Consider the following 21,123-nt stretch of genomic DNA (forward strand, 5'->3'; position numbering starts at 1 on the left):
CCTTGGTGGGGAGAATTCTTTGAAAGGTAATTGTTGGTCTGTGGTCAGTAGATCCCAATGGTCCTTCACTGATTGTGCTACAATCCCAATATTAGGTGAATATGTCATAGTGCAAGTCATCCGTTTTTCAACAGGTTTCATTCCTCCTGTTTTCAGTAGGGTGCTCCTTTCTGTACCCTTGGCTATTTTATGGGCTTTTTGAATGGTTGTGTAGGACTATCCCCTCTGTAGAAATTTGGTTGACATTTCTTCTAGCTGTCTTTCGCCATTATTCCTTATAGAGTTGTTCCTCACTACTCGGTAGAGTTGTGCCAATGGGATGGCTCTGATGAGAGATCTTGGGTGGCTACTACTTGCCTATTGGTGTGGAGAGGTACAGAAGAACATCTACAGAGGTGGATACAAGACCTCAATGATCTACCACATCCGGTGAAATTTAAGATGGTGGCCAGCAAAGAAGCCATTGACTTCCTAGACGTGAGAATACTTAAGGAGAATGGGCAATTAGAAACCACCATGTACCATAAACCTACAGACAGGAACTCCCTATTGTTGGCAAGTAGTAGCCACCCAAGATCTCTCATCAGAGCCATCCCATTGGCACAACTCTACCGAGTAGTGAGGAACAACTCTATAAGGAATAATGGCGAAAGACAGCTAGAAGAAATGTCAACCAAATTTCTACAGAGGGGATATTCCTACACAACCATTCAAAAAGCCCATAAAATAGCCAAGAGTACAGAAAGGAGCACCCTACTGAAAACAGGAGGAATGAAACCTGTTGAAAAACGGATGACTTGCACTATGACCTATTCACCTAATATTGGGATTGTAGCACAATCAGTGAAGGACCATTGGGATCTACTGACCACAGACCAACAATTACCTTTCAAAGAATTCTCCCCACCAAGGATGGGATATAAAAGAGGGTGTAACCTCCAAGATATGCTGATGATCACTGATCCAAGACATGCCTACATCAAGGAAACATGGTTAAAATCGAAGAAACAGGGATGCTTTAAGTGCCTTGGATGCACAACGTGCAATTCGATGATCCAGAGCAAAACCTTCCATCATCCGCACACAAATCAGAGTTTTAAGATCCAACACCATCTAACCTGCTCTACCCCATTTGTGGTCTACCTGTTGAATTGCACATGTGGGATGTATTACGTCGGTAAGACGGATGATGACATCAAGAAGAGGATGGCTAACCATCGGAGTGCCATCAGGACTGCACTCAAGGATGGTACATCGGAACAACCGGTGGCACGCCATTTTATACAGATGAACCACACTGTGAAGGACTTGCGCTTCATACTTATTGATCATGTACCACCTTTGATACGGGGAGGCAACAGAAAGAAGAAACTCCTACAAATTGAGGCCAAGTGGATCCATAGACTTGGAACAGTACAACCAGGAGGATTGAACACAAATGTGGACTGGCATTGTTTCCTGTAGTACCTTTTCTAGGGACATAACTGGTAGGATGTCTATAAACATCCCATTTGTTAATGAGAGTCCATGTACACTTTATTAAATACTTGTGGACATATTAAGAATCCACACTTAGCCTACCTACTAGAGATCTCTTGTAATACCATACTCTGGGAGATACGAAGTTCCATTTTCAGGTAGGACTTTAATGATATATTGCCATACTGTCATGTGTTCAACAATTAGTGTACCCAGTTGGTTAATCTGGCCTTGAGTTAATTTAGACATATGTGGTGTCCTGGATATCTCACTTGTCTATATGCTTAGACCCCTATTAAGAAACCACAGGATTTAGATCATCCCCAATACACTCTATGATTTTCCATTTTGAAAGTAACTATTGACCCAATCATTATGCCGAGAGCAAGTCAGTATGTCTAGTACAGGACATTTTTGATCCAATAGTTAACTTATATATTGGCCTTTGTAACATTATAACACACGTCTCATAATTTAGATTCGTGTTAGATTTTGATTGAATAATTGGCGGCTACAGATTCCTCAATGTTTGATCCCCTTTAGAAGATTTAATTACACCCATTATAGTCCTAGAGATTCTCTTAGAGTATATTATACACCAGTGAGCTTTAATTCCCATAACCGCTGTTATTTCTATCACTGGATAACTCCCAATGTGTTAGTTTATAATTAACCGCATATCTAGTTGCCACATAAGTATGTTCTTAATAAGCGAAACATTATTCGATCTGATTATTACACTAGCTATGTTTATATCATGACATCGTTTGTTGGGTTGCCATGGTGACCTAGTACAGACCTACGTAGCATGGCCTCGGTTTGGTGTGGTTGGTGACGCCACGATAGGTTGCTATGGCAACGCATAACAACGCTTAGGGCACTGATTTTCAATAGCGGGTCAAGATGCTAACCCGGATGCTGACACGCCCCCTCCGACCATGCGGTAGCCAGCGTGACGGCTAATGGCGGAGTACCCTCCGAGGTTTTAGATGCTTTTGATGCACAGTAAGTTGCCTGTTAGTTAAGTGAGTAAATGTCTCTGAGCATGTTATACGCGGTATTAATAAGCTACTTCTCCTGGCAACAACAAGTCTAGTGAACTCCTTATGTTTTGATTACAGAGTGTATTATAAGAAGGCAGATTTATTATTAACTATCTGTTGGCATATTCCACAGCCATTCACTACACTGTCATTGACACCTTAATACAGTACACTATATATGGTTATATCACACATGTGCTTTGTCAAAGTATACACTTTGTTGATATTATACAGAAATGTAATTGTTTTTGTTTAACATACATCCCCTATTGATTGCTTTGGATGTATTTTGATTGGCTGAAATTTGATGAGGGAGGGGTTTGAGTCATTATTTAACATTGCTTGTTTCACATTTTGGGTTGTCTGAGGAAGGGGTGAATGCCCCGAAACGTCACTGCCGAATAAATATTTGTTGTTTTGAAATCCAGTGAGTGCTTATTCCTATTCAGATTATATATATATATATATATATATATATATATATATATATATATATATATATATATATATATACATACATACACACACACACATACACACACAGTATATATACACACTCTAATGCAGAGCAGTGTGTGGGGTTTGGTTATAGTTTATGGGACAACTAGTACATTATTTGAGCTGTACGGCTCACCTGTACACAAAAAAGTTTGCAACAAAGCACCAAAAGGGGTTAAAAAAAAACATCTAAAAAACAACATCTTAAATGTATATAGCAGAGTAGAATCTAATAGATTTTGTAAAGTAAATTATACTACTAGCTGCATTATATTAGCTCAGAGGAATTTTGCAATAAATACTAAAGCTCTATTTTGAATGTCCCTTTAAAAGGGACATGAAACACAAAATTTCTCTCTCATGATTTAGGTAGAACAAACAATTTTAAACAACTTTCCAGTTTACTTCTATTATCAAATTTATTTAATTCTCTTGGTATCATTTGTTGAAGGAGCAGCAATTACTACTGGTTTCTAACTGAACTCATGGGTGAGCCAATGACAATCAGTATACATATGCAACCACCAATCAGCAGCTAGAACCTAGGTTCTTTGCTGCTCCTTAGCTTACCTAGATACAACTTTCAGCAAAGGATAACAAGAGAAGGAAGCAAATTAAATAATAGAAGAAAATTGGAAAGTTGTCTATAATTGTATGCTCTGTCTAAATCATGAATGTCTAATTATAACTTACCCTGTACTACGGCTGTGTCCTTGGCTGTTAGTGCACCTGTCATGGCTGTCAGTGCGACCACGCTATTTCTGCATGTCTCCATGCATGTGAAGCTAGCCAGCAGCAGTAACATTTACTGTGTATACAATCACTGTGAGGGTCACAGTTACTGTATACTTAAAATGGAGCCTAGATACTAGCATGCCGCAATACATGCTATTATCAAGCTCAGTGGCCAATCACTAGATGCCTCAGGAGTCCAGTAATACACAAAAAGTGTCCCATGATCATGTGATCACTGTGAGAGCCAGTCACAGTGATCACATGTCAAAAATGAGAAGCCAATGGCTGGTCTTGGCCTTTCTCTTCTGTCTCAGTGGGCACGTACAGCGATCAGCAAAATATATTAATACATTTCATTTTTATTTTAATAAAGTGTTTCAATTAAGGTGAAACATAAGTGAGCAAAAATGCCAAAATTGCTCATTTTATTTATGGGGTTAAGCTTTAGCACAGATTTATTTTAATAATTTAATAAACCAGACATCTTTCTTTCTAATCTCCAGCTATTAGCTAAATATAGATTTATTTATACCCAATAATATACACACAGACCTTAACAATAATATTCACACCTAAAATACCTAGTATTAGGCTTACCATAATTTTTAGAGGTGAAACTGGGACCACCTGGTGCGGTGCCAGTGGGGGTGTGGTCAGGAGCGTGGTCAAGGGGGCGTGGCAATTACCGGTCCTTTTAAAGTAGTAGCTTTTATGTGTTTAATGTTTCGTGGATACTCTACCCTTCCTCAGTCAAACAAGTGAATCACACAGTTTAAATAGACCATAACACCACCCCCTAGTAAAAAAATGGCACCATTACGTTGTCATGGTAAATAAATCATTAATCTACATCTCAGATTCTAAATAATGCCAAACATCAAGCATAATTATCACTTTCATAATTATCAATTTCACAATTTAATATCTGCAGTGTAATATGTGTTTTATGTGTCTAATTAAGGAACAGAGCCAGATACCGATAAGGCATAAATACAACATTGAATGAAAGTAAAAAAGAAACACGTACCTGCTAAAGCTGTTTAAGAGGCTACTCTATACCATAATGCAGGAAGATTATAGCCAAAATGCTATCCTGCATGAAGTAAAGCAAGATCCAGGCCAAAAATCCTGCCTGTCTGTACTTCCTAGTCATACCCATATGATTCCCCTAAAGGTGTATTACTGGCAATGACATCAGGGGTCAGGGGGGTGTTAAATTCTTAGAAAAATAAACCAAGTAGTACTACAAAATTACAAAAAAACCTACGCTGCTCACTCAGTCTGTACTACTAAATGTAAACTTTGAAGGACACGAATGTTAAGCTAAGCAGGGCTGTATGTAACAAAGTACCAGCATCCAACTATGCTGGAGAGCCACAGTCCAGTCATTTTGAATAATGTGTCCGGGTTTCAGGTGGTCTGAAACCCGGAAACATGATTTAAAACCTGGAGGTGGCAACTCTACTGGGACAGAATGAACAACTGGGTGGGACACTGGGACAGCGCCTCCAAACCGGGACAATCCCAGTAAAAGTGGGACTTCTGGTAAGCCTACCTAGTATGCCCACTGCTTTTGCAAAGAATGCTTTTCCTTTTATGACTGTTTATAATCCACTTTAAGAGAGACAAAAGCGAAGGTGAGGGACAAGGAACACAATTTACAGATGTGTAATATGTACAATTAACATATTTTAAAAACCTTTCTTCTAATTAATTTAAATCAGTATTAGTATTGAATAAAATGTTGGTATTCTGGGCATGTGAAATGTTGATAAATGTAGTAACATTTATATTTAATAAGTTTTATATAAAGGACTACCACAAATAAGAAAATATATGAAGTTCTAAAAAAAATAAAAAATGATTAGTTCAGTTAAAGGGACACAAAGCCCACAATTTTTTCCATTCATGATTCAGATAAAGCATTTAATTTTAATCAACTTTCCAATTTACTTTTATTATCAAATTTGCTTCATTATTTTGGTATCCTTAGTTGAAGGAATGGAAATGCACTGTAGAGCTAGCTAAACACATCAGGTGAGCCAATGACAAGAGGCATATCCCAGAGGCAAGTTTCCAGCAGTGCATTGCTGCTCTCAAGCCTATCTAGATTTACTTTTCAAAAAGGATACCAAGAAAACAAAGCACATATTTAACATGGAAATCTCTACTTTAATCATGTAAATTTGATATTGTCTTTAATTGCCCTTTAAGCTTTATACATTCTGCTTTGACGTCTGAACTAAATAGATTACTTAGCATATCCATTTCAGGGCAGAGTTTGTGGTTTTCCAAAAACAACATAACAGAACAGAGTAGATGCAAACCCAATAGAAACAAAAATGTTCTATACAAGAAGACATTTAAATCTGACCTAGTTTTCATGGGAAACTCATGCCCTTTAACCTTTTTTTTATCAATATTTTATGTTATGGGACATTTATTTCTGTTACTGGCATACAGGGGTGTAATGATGTGGTTATATAGGAATTTTTTTTTCAGATCTATTAAAAATCTTAGGAATTTTCATAAAGGAACATAAAACCCAATTTTTTTTCTTTTCTTATTCAGATAGAGCATAAACATTTTTTAAACAATTTTCTAAATTTATTTCTATTGTAATATTTTCTTGTTATCCTTTGTATAAAAGCAGAGATGAAAAGCTCAGGAGCGTGCATGTGTTTGCAGCACAAAATGACAGCAGTTTTGCAACAATGTTATACATTAACAGGTGTACTAGATGGAAGCACTATTTCCTGTCATGTAGTGCTTCAGGCACTCGCTACCTATCTAGATATCTCTTCAACAAAGAATTACATGAGAACAAAGCAAATTTGAAAATTAAATCAAATTGGTAACGTTTTTTATTGTGTATTCTCTACCTAAAGAATTAAATAAAAATTTGAGACGTGTATTTGTTTAGTCAAAAATGCAGATTAGTAATGAAAAATGGATATTAATTTCGTTCTCACAAAACGAATATCGTAACAAACGCACCAACTAAATTTAAAGAAAGCAACAAAATACGTCAGTGTTCATTCATTTTTTTAAAATTACCTGTAGGGGTTAAAACACCTCTAGTGTGCTATAGAGCTGCGCTAATCCCGACCTTTCCTCTGAGCACCAGGCTGTGCAAATAGGAGGCTGACCGAGGTGGCTTCCAGAGCTCGTGTTAAAGTAGAAGGTCCTTTAGCGCAGGCCCTGAGATCCACCGCGCTACGCCTCCTATTAATCAAGAAAATATTTGGGTTTCATGTCCCTTTAAAATGTATACATTGGAGTGTCACAAATGATAGGGATGAGCTAGCTGGCAAGCAATCGGTTTGTTGCAAAAAGGGATAGATAGGAGAGTAAAGTGATAATATTTCTAAAAAGTACTACAGTCACAGTTTAGCCTGCACGCTTTACCATGGGCATAAATTTCATAACAAACTGTACTTTATTAGTAGAGCACGACAGTCGCAGTTTAGCCTGCAAGCCTTATCATGGGCATAAAATTCAAAACAAAATGTACTTTATTAGTAGAGCAGTCAATTTTATTTAAACAAACTGCATCCCCAATGATCTATGAAGTACATATGCCACCCACTGCAGATAAGCACATAGAACTATAGCTTTAAAAGTCACTAGTTACCGTTTTACATTCAGCAGGAAACAGAAGCAGCTCATAGGCCGAGACACATTTTGTGTGTATATTTGCAGTGGTGAGGGTGGGTACTATATGTATCTATTTGTTGTTATATCTTGGCCCTTAGGTGTTAAAGGGACAAGAAACAGTTTTTATTTCATGACTCAGACCATTTTAGACAACTTTCCCCTTTACTTCATTCTCTTCATATCCTTTGTTGACGAATCATCAATGTTATACTTGGCGTTTTGGAAAACGGAGATGTTATAGAGATACAACACTCAGCAACTCTAATGCCAACTCCCAGAGGATACAATTGGATTAACCTCTAAAAACCAAGTTAGATACAGAACGGAAAAAAGTGATTCTGGGATGGCGCTCAACAAAGGAGAGCTAAGAGGTATAATATATTAAGCGCAAGGGCTCTGATATTAAATATATATGTGTGTGTGTCCACTAGTGAATATTTATAATAAATGTAGAATTAATATAGGCCAATAGCAATAAACTATTCCGGTATAAAAAATATTAAGCAGTTAAACGGATGGAAAGACTTAAATTTAAATAATGTTTATTACATATGTGACATTAGATAAAAAATAATGATGCCGGCATCTAAAAACAAACAGAATATGAGCAATAAGAAATATCAATGTAAAAATGTGTACGAACATATGATCTCATCTAGAACAAATAATAACAGAAAAAAGATACATAAGAATTCTAAAACCTGTATCTTCCTGTTAATATCGCAACAATGTCCAGAGAGTAGCTGTTTTGTGCCAACTTGTAGCCAGAAACTCTGGATAATGTGTGTACTCCTTTCCTCTGTGTTGAAAATCAGTACAGCGTTCTCTGCAAGCGGTGGAGGATACTGTGATCCCCGTATGTGCACAAACAGTTCCGGGCTGTAGTGCAAAAGGTGTTCCGGTGTAGGTAACTCTTTGATAATCCCACAAGGTATGGTAAAGAACCGAAGTTCCAAACAGGATGTTGATTACACAGATGGATTAGTATGAGTAGGTCCCGGGACAGGAATTACACATATGGAGCCAGCTCAAACCAAGTTTTAATAGCTGCCCGATGTACCTGTCCTATCTACTTACATATCCAATCTGTTGCTAACAATTATATTAGTCTTGTGCACAGGAGCAATCGGCAAATCTACGCGTTTCAGCCACCAGGGGCCTTTATCAAGATCTTGGAGTTTGCTAAACACATTGGGTAAGCCAATTACAAGAGGCATACATGTGGAGCAACCAATCAGAAGCGAAAACAAAGCAAATGAGGTACTAGAAATAAATTGGAAAGCTGTTTAAAATTCAATGCTCTATCTGAATCCCGAACAGATCATTTTGAGTTATACACAAGCATCTGTGTAATAATAAAAAAAATTAGTGCTATTGTATTATAGCATTACTACGACCCTTTAGGGATGAAATTTGCTGCAGATACAATGCAGCAATACAAATGAAAACAATGTTTTTCATATAATTACTAATTGTTTTTGCTGTTGTGAAAACCCATACAAATCAAAAAGAGTGCAATAAATCTTAAGGGATTATTTATAATCATTGCATTGATGCTACAAATACCGACAGTAATCTGTTTTGCTCAAAAGTTACTTTCTGTTGATGGATCATTAGAATGACTGATGTTTCATGAAACAATAAAAATCAGACTTTAAAGGCCCAACCCTATTTTATGAATTACAACAATAGGGTAAACAATGGCACTACAAATAGGCAATCTCTCAGGTATTGTAATATTGGTCTACGTATTATGTATGTAACGTAGATAAACCTTTGTATCTGAGAGTGGTGCGAAGCATAATGTGAAACACAAAGAAATTGGGGATAGATTCTGAGAAAGAAGTATGCACAACAGCATTCTGTGCCTAGACTAAGAAGCCGGGTTGTACAAAGAAATATCTAAAATATAAACTTTTATTATACAAATAAATTAAAATTGGGTAAAGTGCAAGTCTATGATATGAGCCTTTGAATCAATATTAACCCGGTAGGCATCCAGGGAATGAATATTAGTTAAGGAGCATAGAACTAAGTGCAATGACACTAGGGTTGTATTAGAGTCAACACAAAAAGTGTGTGAAATAACAGATTCATCAGTGTGGAAGAAAACCCTGAAGAGTGGAAAATTGACCAGAGTATTTAGGTATCCTTACTACTGCTAGGATGTAGTATTGGTTTAAACCAACACCGATCAATATAAATAAGTAGTAATATCAATGCCAACATCTAGAAAATAGCTATTGATGATGAATATAGTCTCAATAATTAATCATGAACAAGTTTAATGAGTGGTAAATTCACTACTAACATGAATTCCGAATAGGCGATATCTGCAATCATTGTAACAGTCTAATCTGTGTATAGGTGAGAATGATCCTATACCTGGTGGACAAATAAAGTGGTAGTAAAAATGTGGAATATACTAAGCGGTGCTTGTGATCGCTCTTGCTAAATGCCCAGAGAAATAATGTTATTGTATCCTTGATGTTGCATCTTAATTGGAGTTAGAAATGCATCCACAATTGGAGACACTATTGGTTAAAAGTTAAGAAATAGCAATGCAAACATACGCTATTGCTATGCTACGTTAGAATATTCATAGGTTATTAATGTGTAGTATAAGAGCAGTAGTGACGAGCAATGCATATATCTGTTATTGTTCTTCGTACAGTATACTGCTTTGTGTATTACTTAATAAAAATATTATCCACCTTATAGTAATCTTGGGTGCGAACAATGTATCAGTATAAATAAGTCTCTTAAGACAGTTTGTAATGGAGTTGAGATTGCGTTCTCAATTGCAGCCACTATTAGTTATGTAAAGTTAGTGAATAGCAATGCAAACATACGCTGTTGCTATACTGCACTTAAGATAATAATAGGTTCTTAGTTTATGATATAAGAAATAGTAGAAATGTATACATCCGCTATTGCTCTCTGATATAGCGTAATATAAGTCAATTAATAAGTAGAATTTATAAAGGATCATCCACTCTTAAGGTATATAAAATAAAGCAATGCATAAGTATGTAGTGATTGCACCAATACTGACACTCAATGTAATGCTGTGTATATTGCTTGATAGAGAATCATTCACCCTGTAAAAATCTTAAATGAAACAATATATCGATATGAATTGATTGTAACAGTAGTTAATGGGTTTTAGCAATGCTTTATTCGCTATTGTTATACTTTATTTATGAAGTGCCAACATATTCCGTAGCGCTGTCCATGGATACAATTCATTTAAATAAAACATTATAAAAAACTTGTAAGAGACAGGACAAAATTTACAAACACATACAGGAGGAATTGAGGGCCCTATTCCCGTGGGAACTTACAATCTAGAGGGGTAGGAGGTTGAGAAACAGGAGGTGAGGACTGCAAGATTGAGAAAGATGTTAAAGGGACACTCAATCAAAATTAAACTTTCATTATTCAGGTAGAGCATGCCATTTTAAACAACTTTCCAATTTACTTCCATTATCTAAATGTTCAGTCTTTTTATATTTAAACTTTTTGAGTTACCAGCTCCTATTGAGCATGTGCAAGAATAAGTGTGTATGCATTTGTGAATGGCTGATGGCTGTCACATGGTACGTGTATGCATTTGTGAATGGCTGATGGCTGTCACATGGTACAGGGGGAGTGGAAAAAGACATAACTTTTAAAATTGTTAGAAAGAAAATCTACTACTCATTTGAAGTTCAGACTAAGTGCTACTGCATAGTCTTGTTATCTTGCATTTGTTGATTATGCAAATCTGCTGTGTTGACTGGTCCTTTAATGCAGAGTTAGATGAGGGAAATGTTCTTCTGTAAAATAAATTAATTTATTATTGAAATGGGTGGTAGGCTTCTCTGAAAAGAAAAAAAAAAAGTCTTCAGAGAGCATTAAAAGGAAGAAAGATTAGGGCAAAGCCTGACAGCACGAGGGAGAGTGTTCCAGAGGGCAGGGGCTGCACGACAGAAGTCCTGCAGTCTAGCATGGGAAGAGGTGATAGTCACAGATGCAAGGAGCAGGTCATTGTTGGGTTTTAGTGGGCGGGCTGGAGTATACTTGTTGATTAGAGAGGATAGGTAGAGGGGAGCGGTGTTGATGAGCGCTTTGTATGCAAGGGTGAGAATTTTGAATTTAATTCTGCTGTGAATGGGGAGCCAATGAAGGGACTCGCAGAGAGGTGTTGCAGATACAGAGCGATGGGAAAGGTAGATCAGCCTGGCAGAGGCATTTAGGATAGATTGAAGGGGGGAGAGGTGGGAAAGAGGAAGGCCAGTAAGTAGGTTATTACAATAGTCAAGTGGGGAAATAACAAGGGAGTGGATTATTTGATTTGTGGTGTTTGCGCTCAGAAAAAGGTAGAATCTTGGAAATATTGCATAGATGGTTGCAGCAGGATGTAGAAAGTGATTGGATATGGGGGACGAAGTATAGATTTGAGTCAAGTGTAACTCCGAGGCAGCGGACTTGGGGCAATGGGGAAATGGTGATGCCATCAACAGGGATAGAGAAGTCATAAGCCGGCGTAGAGCTTGAGGGGGGATAAGAAGGAGCTCAGTCTTGGACATGTTAATCTTTAGGTGGTGAGAGGTCATCTAGGAAGAAATACCAGATAAGCAGTAGCTGACATTAGAAAGGACAGAGGGAGAGAGAGCAAGGGTGGAGAGGTAGATTCTAGGTGTCGTCAGCATAGAGGTGATATAGAAGTATAAATGGAGAAGAGTAGAGGACCCAGAATATATCCTTGAGGTACTCCAACAGACAGAGGCATTGGAAAGGAGGAGTCGCCGGCAAATGACACAGAAAAAGACCTGTGAGAAAGATAGGAGTGAATCCAGGAAAGAGCAGTGACACAGAGGCCAAAAGAGCTAAGGATCTGTAGGAGGAGGGGGTGGTCAACTGTGTCGATGGCAGCTGAGAGGTCAAGTAAGACAAGTATAGAGTAGTGGCCAATACTTTTAGCAGAGAGAAGATCGTTAGTAAACTGCTTTGTGTCTCTGAAACCATGGTCATATAAGCGATAACATTCAATATATTATTCTTGATTTGTACATGAATGTCTTCTATATGGCAAGGTACTATATACCTACATCAGCTATAAAATATTCACTAGTGTGGTTATAGTCCACTATTAAATAGCATTACAAATATCCGCTAATATTCTGTTGTAACTTTAAACACGTTAAAGATTCTTAGAAGTAATACTAAAATAATTGTTAGCAATGCATACATCCAGCGATTGCTACAATGGTAAATTACATTTGTGACTTCTATTAGACTAATGTTAGAAAAGGTTCTAGGCACGCTTTGTGTTTGCTCCGAAATATATCAAGCCCTTCATTAGCAGATTGTAAATGCCAAAAAATGCTTCCCATATCAGGGTTACATAAATTGGATAGTAAATGCTCTCCAGTGGGAGTGCTAGCACTATCAAGGGCTATTAAGAGGAGTCACAAAATAAGGTCAGTACGACCGCTCCTATTCTCGGTACTGTTCGTAAATAGAAATACTAATATCCCATTTAAAATAGAGCCCCCATTAGCTCTGATAGCACCTCCTGATGCGTTTCACCATACTGGGCTTTATGAATTACATTTATGAATTACATCAGGATTTCTTTAACATTTCACAAAGATATGCAATCCTCTGCATAGTCTAATAATTAAAGAACCACTCAATTCAGTAGAATTACATAATCAGAATAAAAGGAAAATTACACCTACTCTGAATTTCAAATAAGCAGTAAATTTTATTCTGACAAATGTATTTTTTCTCCCATTTTCCACCCCTCCATATCATGTGACAGACATCAGCCAATCACAGACTAATATACATATACCCTGTGTGCTTGTGCACATGCTCAGTAGGATTTTGTTTCCCAGAAAGTGTGTTTATAAAAAGACTGTGCAAAATTTGATAATGGAAATAAATTGGAAAGTGTCTTAAAAATGCTGCTCTTTCTGAATCATAAAAGTTTATTTTGACTTGAGTGCCCCTTTAAACCCAGCTATAAGGAAGTGAAACTTTGACCTTAGAAATACAATAAACATGCATTGGATTTGAACCAGTCTCAGACAGGAAGTGCTGTTGTATATTAACAGGTCAATGGATGAGTAAAGATCTATATACCAACTGAGTGTATATAACCTGTTCAGCAAGTTATGCAACTGAAACCACCTCCTACTGCAGCTTCACCTTTTATCCACATTCAGAAAAAGAGGCATTTTGTAAACATTGTCAATAAAAAAAACACAAATAAACAAGCACATGGGTTTCTGCTGGGGTGAAACTCACTGCATCACAAACCAGCTTACCAAATACAGTTTTATTTATATATTATAGGTAATCCTTAAGTTTTGAAAATAAAAATGCATTGTCTACAAGAAGGAAAACATTTAAAAGAAATGTTACTCAATGAAATGCCCTATATGATAATGAATCACATATACTAAACATATAGCACAACTGTTATATACACTGCCTGCTTTTCCTGTAATCTTACTAATACAAATTGTGCTTTTACCACACCTAGCAGGGCAGGAACGCATTTCCTCATACTAGTTCATCCCATGTAGTGCTGTTTTCTTTCGATTTCTTTAAAGGGACAGTCTACTCCAGAATTATTATAGTTTAAAAAGAGATAGATAATCCCTTTATTACCCATTCCCCATTTTTGCATAACCAACAAAGTTATATTTATTCACTTTTTACCTCTTGTATTTAAGCTGCAGACTTCCCCTTTATTTCCAGTTCTTTTGACAGACTTGCATTTTAGCCAATCAGTGCTGACTCATAGGCAACGCCACGGGCTTGAGAACAATGTTATCTATATTGCGCACATGGATTAGCGCTGTCTAGCTGCGAAAAACTGACAAATGCATTCAGATAAGAGGCGGCCTTCAAGGGCTTTAAAATTAGCATATGAGCCTACCCAGGTTTAGCTTTAAACTAATATTACCAAGAGAACAAAGCAAATTTGCTGATAAAAGTAAATTGGAAAGTTGATTAAAATGTAATGCCCTATCTGAATCATAAAAGTTTAATTTTGACAAGACTGTCCCTTCAACTGAATTTGGGACATATATGGGGGGGGCAAAAATACTATGGGACAGAGCTGTCAGCTGGGGACAATCCCACAAAATGGAAGACGGTGGATAACTCTGCATACTGAAGGGTGTTTCCTAGAACTCCTCTGTATATAGGACAATGCTACAAAGTGAATTACATGCACTACATAAAAACTAAAGTGTGATAAATAAACCACCTATGTAATCAATGCTAACATCTCCATTTATCAAGCTATAGATGGACAAGGAGGTTACCAGCCAGGGAACTTGTCCTCACGAGTTTTGGGCAAGTGAGCACTGAACAGCATCCTCTGCCACGTTTACCATTGCATGAGCAAATACTTCTAAAGCCCCACCCCCTGCTCTAACGCAACCAATGAGTGATAGCAGGGATTACAAGTCATCCTGGAAGAATCAGTCCAGAATGATTTAACTCTGCCCCCTTTGAAGTGAGTGAGAGTTTAGGAAACCGCAATATTATGACCGCTGCTGTTTGCGGGCTTGGACAAACAGCCTGCAGTACAAGGAACCACAAGCTTAATAAATGGAACCTAGTCCTTCAACTCTCTTTTTAAAATAAACTGTGCTAATAGATCCTGTATTTTGCAGAGACAATTAACTTCCTTGGTTTCAACTCCTTTCTTAATATTTATATTAAAAAAAAAAAATATTTAGGATTTCACTGCAAGCTCAATGAACATAAATCTAAAATACAACCTATGTTTTTTTTTTTTAAATAAAGTTACTAAAGATTAACCCTTTGCTGCCAGAGACAGCTTTAGTATTTTGCTATGCAAATTGGTGCAACCCTCTCTGGTAAAAATGATTTTCAATTGCCTGAAGCTTTCATTTTAGATAGTGATACTGACAGTGTAATATTTGTTTTACATTAAGGTGTGGTGTTAAATGTTGTTTTAAAAGTTTTTCTTTTTTTTTATTAGATGCATTGCGAGTCTTATAAAAAAAAAAAAAAAAAGTATAGATGCTGTTTTTGGTTGTTGTTTTTAAATGTATTTATTATTTTCTCTTCATACAGCTTTGTCAAGCACTAGGATTTACCATCACTAAAAATAAAGTTGAGTTCAGTTATTAAAAAATGGGTGCCAAACTCACCCTGACTGTGCCGTGGCACATTGCTAAACTTAGCGGCTCCAGCCGCCCACGGCACAGTGCTCTTCTACCAATGAGGTGACGTTTGCAACTCCTGTTTGCAGGAAAACGCCGGTGAGCCAATGCATCTGGCTCCAGAGCTGTACTTTACCCATGTGTTTAATCAATTTGCAGGGATTAAACACACAGCATCATGAATACAAACATGTCAAAGAAAACTTGTCTCAAATATTTTTAGCTCCACTCACAAAGATATTAAATCAAGGTTGACTGTGAAAGCTCACAGATGCCTTTGCATTTCTCTCTCACAGCTCAGTAAGTCACTCCCCTACCTGCTGTAGCATTTCTTCGGTTGCATTAAGTTTTAGGTTGTGCGATTCCACGCAGGTTTCCAGATCACGAATCTTGTCCCCCTGGGCTTCCACTTGATCTGTGAGCACGCTCACCTATCACATAAAAACACATGTATTACTATTAAAGAAAAAAGTCAGACACACATGCAGTATCACAAACAAAAAGCAGAACACGGTGCACTTCCTTGTTTTTTTAAATGGCTTGTATAGCGTTACAATAAAAGACATACAATCAGAATTGAAATTCTTACCTATGATTTTCACATTTCAGTTTAAATTTGACTGATTATGAGACAACTGTATTTCACAAATTCTGTGTTCTTCAAGGAGTTAAGCAATCTGCAAATGTCGCTTTCAATACTCGTCTAAACAATAAAACTGTCCTGGGAGTGAAGCAATTATTTTACAACTAGCAACAAAACCAGAAGCTTTGCTGTCTCTTTAAAGGAATTCATAGGAAATAAGTCATGCGTTAGGGGCATGTTTAAGCATTTACTGAGCTCTATTCCTACGTAAAAAAAAAAAGTTTCTATCTTCTGCAAGTAGCTACACGAGAACTGTAAATGTACTGGAGAGAAGTAGTGATCAGAAGAGTGAGACTAAAGAGGAGAGGGTGTTTTCCTCAGCACAATCAAGCTGAGAACCTTACACCTGATTGACCAGTTAAGTAACCAATGAACTGCATTCGTGAATCTGATCTATTTAAAGAGACATGACTGAAATATTTTCTTTGTTCCATTAAAAAAAAAAAAAAAATAGTATTTTATAGTGTTTGTGTTTTTTTTTTTTAAAGGGACATAAATCCACAATTTTTCTTTTATGATTTAGCTAGAACTTTATGTTTGAACAACTTTCACATTTAATTCTATTATCAATTTTGCTTTGTTCTCTTGGTATCTTGGTTTTGAAGGAGCAGCAATGCACTACTGGGAGCTTGCTTTGCTAAGAGGCAAATATGTGTAGTCACCAACTAACTAGCTTCCAGCTCCTGAGCCTACCTAGGTGTACTTTTCAACAAAGGATGCAAAGGGAATAAAGCAAATTAGATAATAGAAGTAAATTGGAAAGTTGTTTAAAAATGTGTTTGCTCTAACTGGATCATGAAATATTTTTTGGGGGTTTCATGTCCCTTAAACCCCTTAAGGACCAAGGACGTACAGGGTACGTCCTACAAAAGCTGTCACTTAATGACCAAGGATGTAACCAGGGTTTTCAAGTACTGGAAGTGGTCGTGAGCACGCAGGGGGAGGGGGGGGGGGTCAGGGGTAGTGCAGAAAAACTACGGAAAAAGTGGAATTTATATAAAATAGGGAAAATTTTATTGCAAAGTGGGTACTGTCTGCCAGCACCCAAAATGGCAGCAAACAGTGAGAGGGGGGAGGGTTAGAGAGCTTTTTGGGGGGCTCAGGTTGGGTGGTAAGGGGGGATCCTACACTGCAGAAAATATATAATAAAAACAAAATAAAAAAAATAATAACAAACAAAACCTTTTATTTTTATAATGGCAGACTTTCTACCTGTACTAAAGATGGTGACAATAGTGAGGTGGGGGAGGGAAGAGAGCTGTTTGAGAGGGGTCAGGGAGGGATCAGGGGGTGGGATGTGTCAGGTGGGAGGCTGATCTCTACACTAAAGCTAAAATTAACCCTTCAAACTCCCTGCAAGCTACCTAATTAATCCCTTTACTGCTGGGCATAATACAAGTGTGGTGCGCAGCAACATTTAGCGGCCTTCTAATAACCAAAAAGTAATGCCAAAGCCATAAATGTCTGCTATTTGTTAACAAAGGGGATCCCAGAAAAGCATTTACAACCATTTGTCCCACAATTGCACAAGCTGTTTGTAAATAATTTCAGTGAGAAACCTAAAGTTTGTGAAATAGTGATAAAAGTGAATGATTTTTTTATTTGAGCTCATTTGGTGTTGAAATGGTGGCATGAAATATACCAAGATGGGCCTAGATCAATATTTTGGGTTGTCTACTGAAAAAATATATACATGTCAAGGGTTATTCAGGGATTCCTGACAGATAGTGTTAAAAATGTAACTTATGCAAATTTTGAAAGAAATGGTTTGGAAATAGCCAAGTGCTACTTGTATTTATTGCCCTATAACTTGCAAAAAAAGCAAAGAACATGTAACCATTGGATATTTCTAAACTCAGTACAAAACTTTGGAAATATTCAGCATGGGTGTTTTTTGGTGGTTGCAGATGTGTAACAGATTTTGGGGGTCAAAGTTAGAAAAAGTGTTTTTTTTTTCATTTTTTTCATCATATTTTATATAAAAAAAAAATTATAGTAAATTATTATGATATGATGAAAATATTGGTAACTTTAAAAAGTCCATTTAATGGTGAGAATAATGGTTTATAATATGTGTGGGTACGGTAAATGAGTAAGAGGAAAATTACAGCTAAACACAAACAATGCAGAAATGTAAAAATAGCCCTGGTAAGAAAATTGAAAAATGGTTTGGTCAAAAGGGGTTAATTGATGTCCCGGTGGTGAATAAAAGTAACTTTTTTCTGTTTATCAGCCAAAAAGCAATAGATACTTTTTTTTTTTTTACTTTTTATAATAGTTACACTTCCTATTTGTTTCACTTTTAAATGTAAACAGTTAATTGTTTCTCATAAATATATACATACACACAAATATGCATATATAGTTAATTTCATATTTTTTTAACATGTGATTCATTTATTACATGGTAGTTTTCAGTATAGTTGTGTTTTATATCAGTGTAAATTCCATTGAGTAATACTCAAATAAATGATTCACTTGCAGATTATTCAGAAGTTTAGAAGAAAAAAAAAATGGGCGTTTATAAACCTCTGTTTCCTATACAATGATTTGTGCTTTTATTAACCTTTTCAGTTTCAGATTTTTTACCAGTTTTATATAAATGTGTAAGCCCTGCACTACACATATTTTGTATCATTTGTAGTATTTCCAAATTAAGAAAAATAAAACATCAAAATAAGCAGGATTTATTTATTTTGCCCACTTTTCCTGTAAAATACCTCTGAAAGTTAAGTTTGTTTAACTTCCTCCCAGTTTGTTTAACTTTTACTTTACCCTGCAACATTATACACAGTCTTTACTTAGACTGACCTATAAGAAGATTATTTGCATATGTTCTTAAAGGAACAATAAAGTCAGAATTAAAGGGACATGAAACAAGTTGGGATAGAGACAAAATATACCTTGATGATTCAGATAAATCATGCAGTTTTATATACCTTCCCAATTTACTTGTTATCTAACTTGATTTGTTCTCTTGGTATCCTCAGTAAAAAAGCATACCTAGGTACGCTCGGGGGGCAGCAGTGCACTACTCAGAGATAGCTGCTGATTAGTGGCTGCATGTATATGCCTCTTGTCATTGGCTCATCCAATGAGTAACTCCTAGTAGTGCATTGCTGCTCCTTCAACACAGGATACCATGAGAATAAAGCAAATTTGTTAACAGAAGACAATTGGAATGTTGTTTAAAATGTTTGCTCTATTTCAACCAGGAAAGAAATATTTTGGATTTCATGTCCCTTTAATTCACCAAAACAAAGCAAGCGTGGAAAATGAATTCTATCAGACTTTTAAAGGGGATGTATCTGAACAGTTCTTGAACTGCAAAATCTTGTAAATTGTTATGTCAGCGTTAAATTGCTTTAAAAACGTCTATACATACAATGCGTTGCTTAAAGGGACAGGAAACCCCCAAATATTTTTTCATTTATTGGATAGAACATACAATTTTAAACAACTTTCCAAATTACTTTTATTAACAAATTAGCTTTATTCTCTTGTTATCCTTTGCTGAAGGAACAGCATTGCACTACTAGCAGCAGCTAGCTGAACACATCTAGTTAGCCAATCACAAGAGATAAATGTGTACAGGCACCAATCAGCAGTTGGCTCCCACTAGTGTAGGATATGTGCATATTCTTTTTCCACAAGGGATATCAAGAGAATAAGTACATTTGAAAATAGAATTGAATTTAAAAGTGTTTTAAAATTAAAAGCTCTATCTGAATCATATAAGTTTAATTTTTACTTTCCTATCCATTTAACTGCCAATAATTGTTATGTATAAATTAAAAAAAACTTTAATAAATATTTAAGTAAATGTTGCCACACCCTGAGAATCACTGATTTTTATTAAACTGCTACACTAACTCCTTGTTTCTCAACCTGGGGTAATTGAAGCTTTGGTAAGGGTGACTGACATTGGCACCCCAGATATTTCAGAACTACATTTCCCATGATGCTCAACTAGGCTGCAGACATCATGGGAAATGTAGTTCCAAAACTTCTGGGGTGCCAGGTTAGCCATCACTGCTCTAACGCAAGGTTTTTAAACTCCAGTCCTCCCATACGGCAAGATTTTCAGGGTATCAGAACTAGAGCACAGGTGACATCAGCTGATTAGTAACCACGATGACCTGTTCTCACCCAAGCTAATCCTAAAAAACTAGCCTGTTAGGACTGGAATTAAAAACCCCTGCTCTAACCCATAATAGGCCCGATCTAATTCCCTGCTTGGGCTGGTCACTTACTCTGACTGATTCACCTGTACTCAGGTAGGGTTACTCATAAACTTTCCAGCTAGTGACAAACACTGAAAAAAAGTGTGTAACAGGGAAAATGCCAATTAAAATATATTACTGTGAAAAAAGTGTCACAGAGCCACAGTGAAATATCACAAGGAATAGATACCATAATTCATGTGCCAGGTAAGTGGTTCTATACCAAGGTATGACACAATGAAATGAGCCAGAATAGCTGTGTATTAAGTTAGATCCAGAAATGTGGTATGATTAATATTACTTCCCTTTTCTCATGTTTTTTTCTAATGTAGTATAATATATAGGAAGTTTATATGTGTTGTGTGTGTTTTTTTCTGTATTATTTATTTCTCTGTTTCCAAAGATTTGCTGCATTTGAAATTAGCAAAATCAGATGTTAAAATGTTTAGTAAAACGCCTTTGCAATATCCTTTCATTATTTATTTTGTCCCCCTTTCATGTAATTTAGTTCTGAAAATTGTGGTTTTTCTAATTCTCAGTCTGAAAAAAGCACCCTGCTGACTTATCAAGGCTAACCATGCTATATATATGTACATAATTACCTTTAACTGATAACAACTGCAAAAGAATTCCCTATATAATAACTTTAT

The 21,123-nt window shown here is 36.5% G+C and overlaps 1 protein-coding gene across 10 annotated transcripts in view; it reads right to left on the minus strand.

The window, feature by feature from the left end:
* Nucleotides 1-21,123, minus strand: part of PPFIBP2 (PPFIA binding protein 2) — a 315,010-nt gene that overhangs the window by 155,198 nt on the left and 138,689 nt on the right. For 9 of the 10 annotated variants that reach the window (XM_053720270.1, XM_053720273.1, XM_053720274.1 and 6 more), the window contains one exon: nt 15,925-16,038. In XM_053720270.1, the coding sequence (XP_053576245.1) occupies nt 15,925-16,038 (114 nt within the window). Of the gene's footprint in view, nt 1-15,924; nt 16,039-16,196; nt 16,543-21,123 lie in introns of those variants that run through there. The other variant, XM_053720278.1, reaches the window with a different exon arrangement.

This window comes from Bombina bombina, chromosome 7 (assembly GCF_027579735.1).
Source record: "Bombina bombina isolate aBomBom1 chromosome 7, aBomBom1.pri, whole genome shotgun sequence".
Taxonomy (NCBI): Eukaryota; Metazoa; Chordata; class Amphibia; order Anura; family Bombinatoridae; genus Bombina; species Bombina bombina.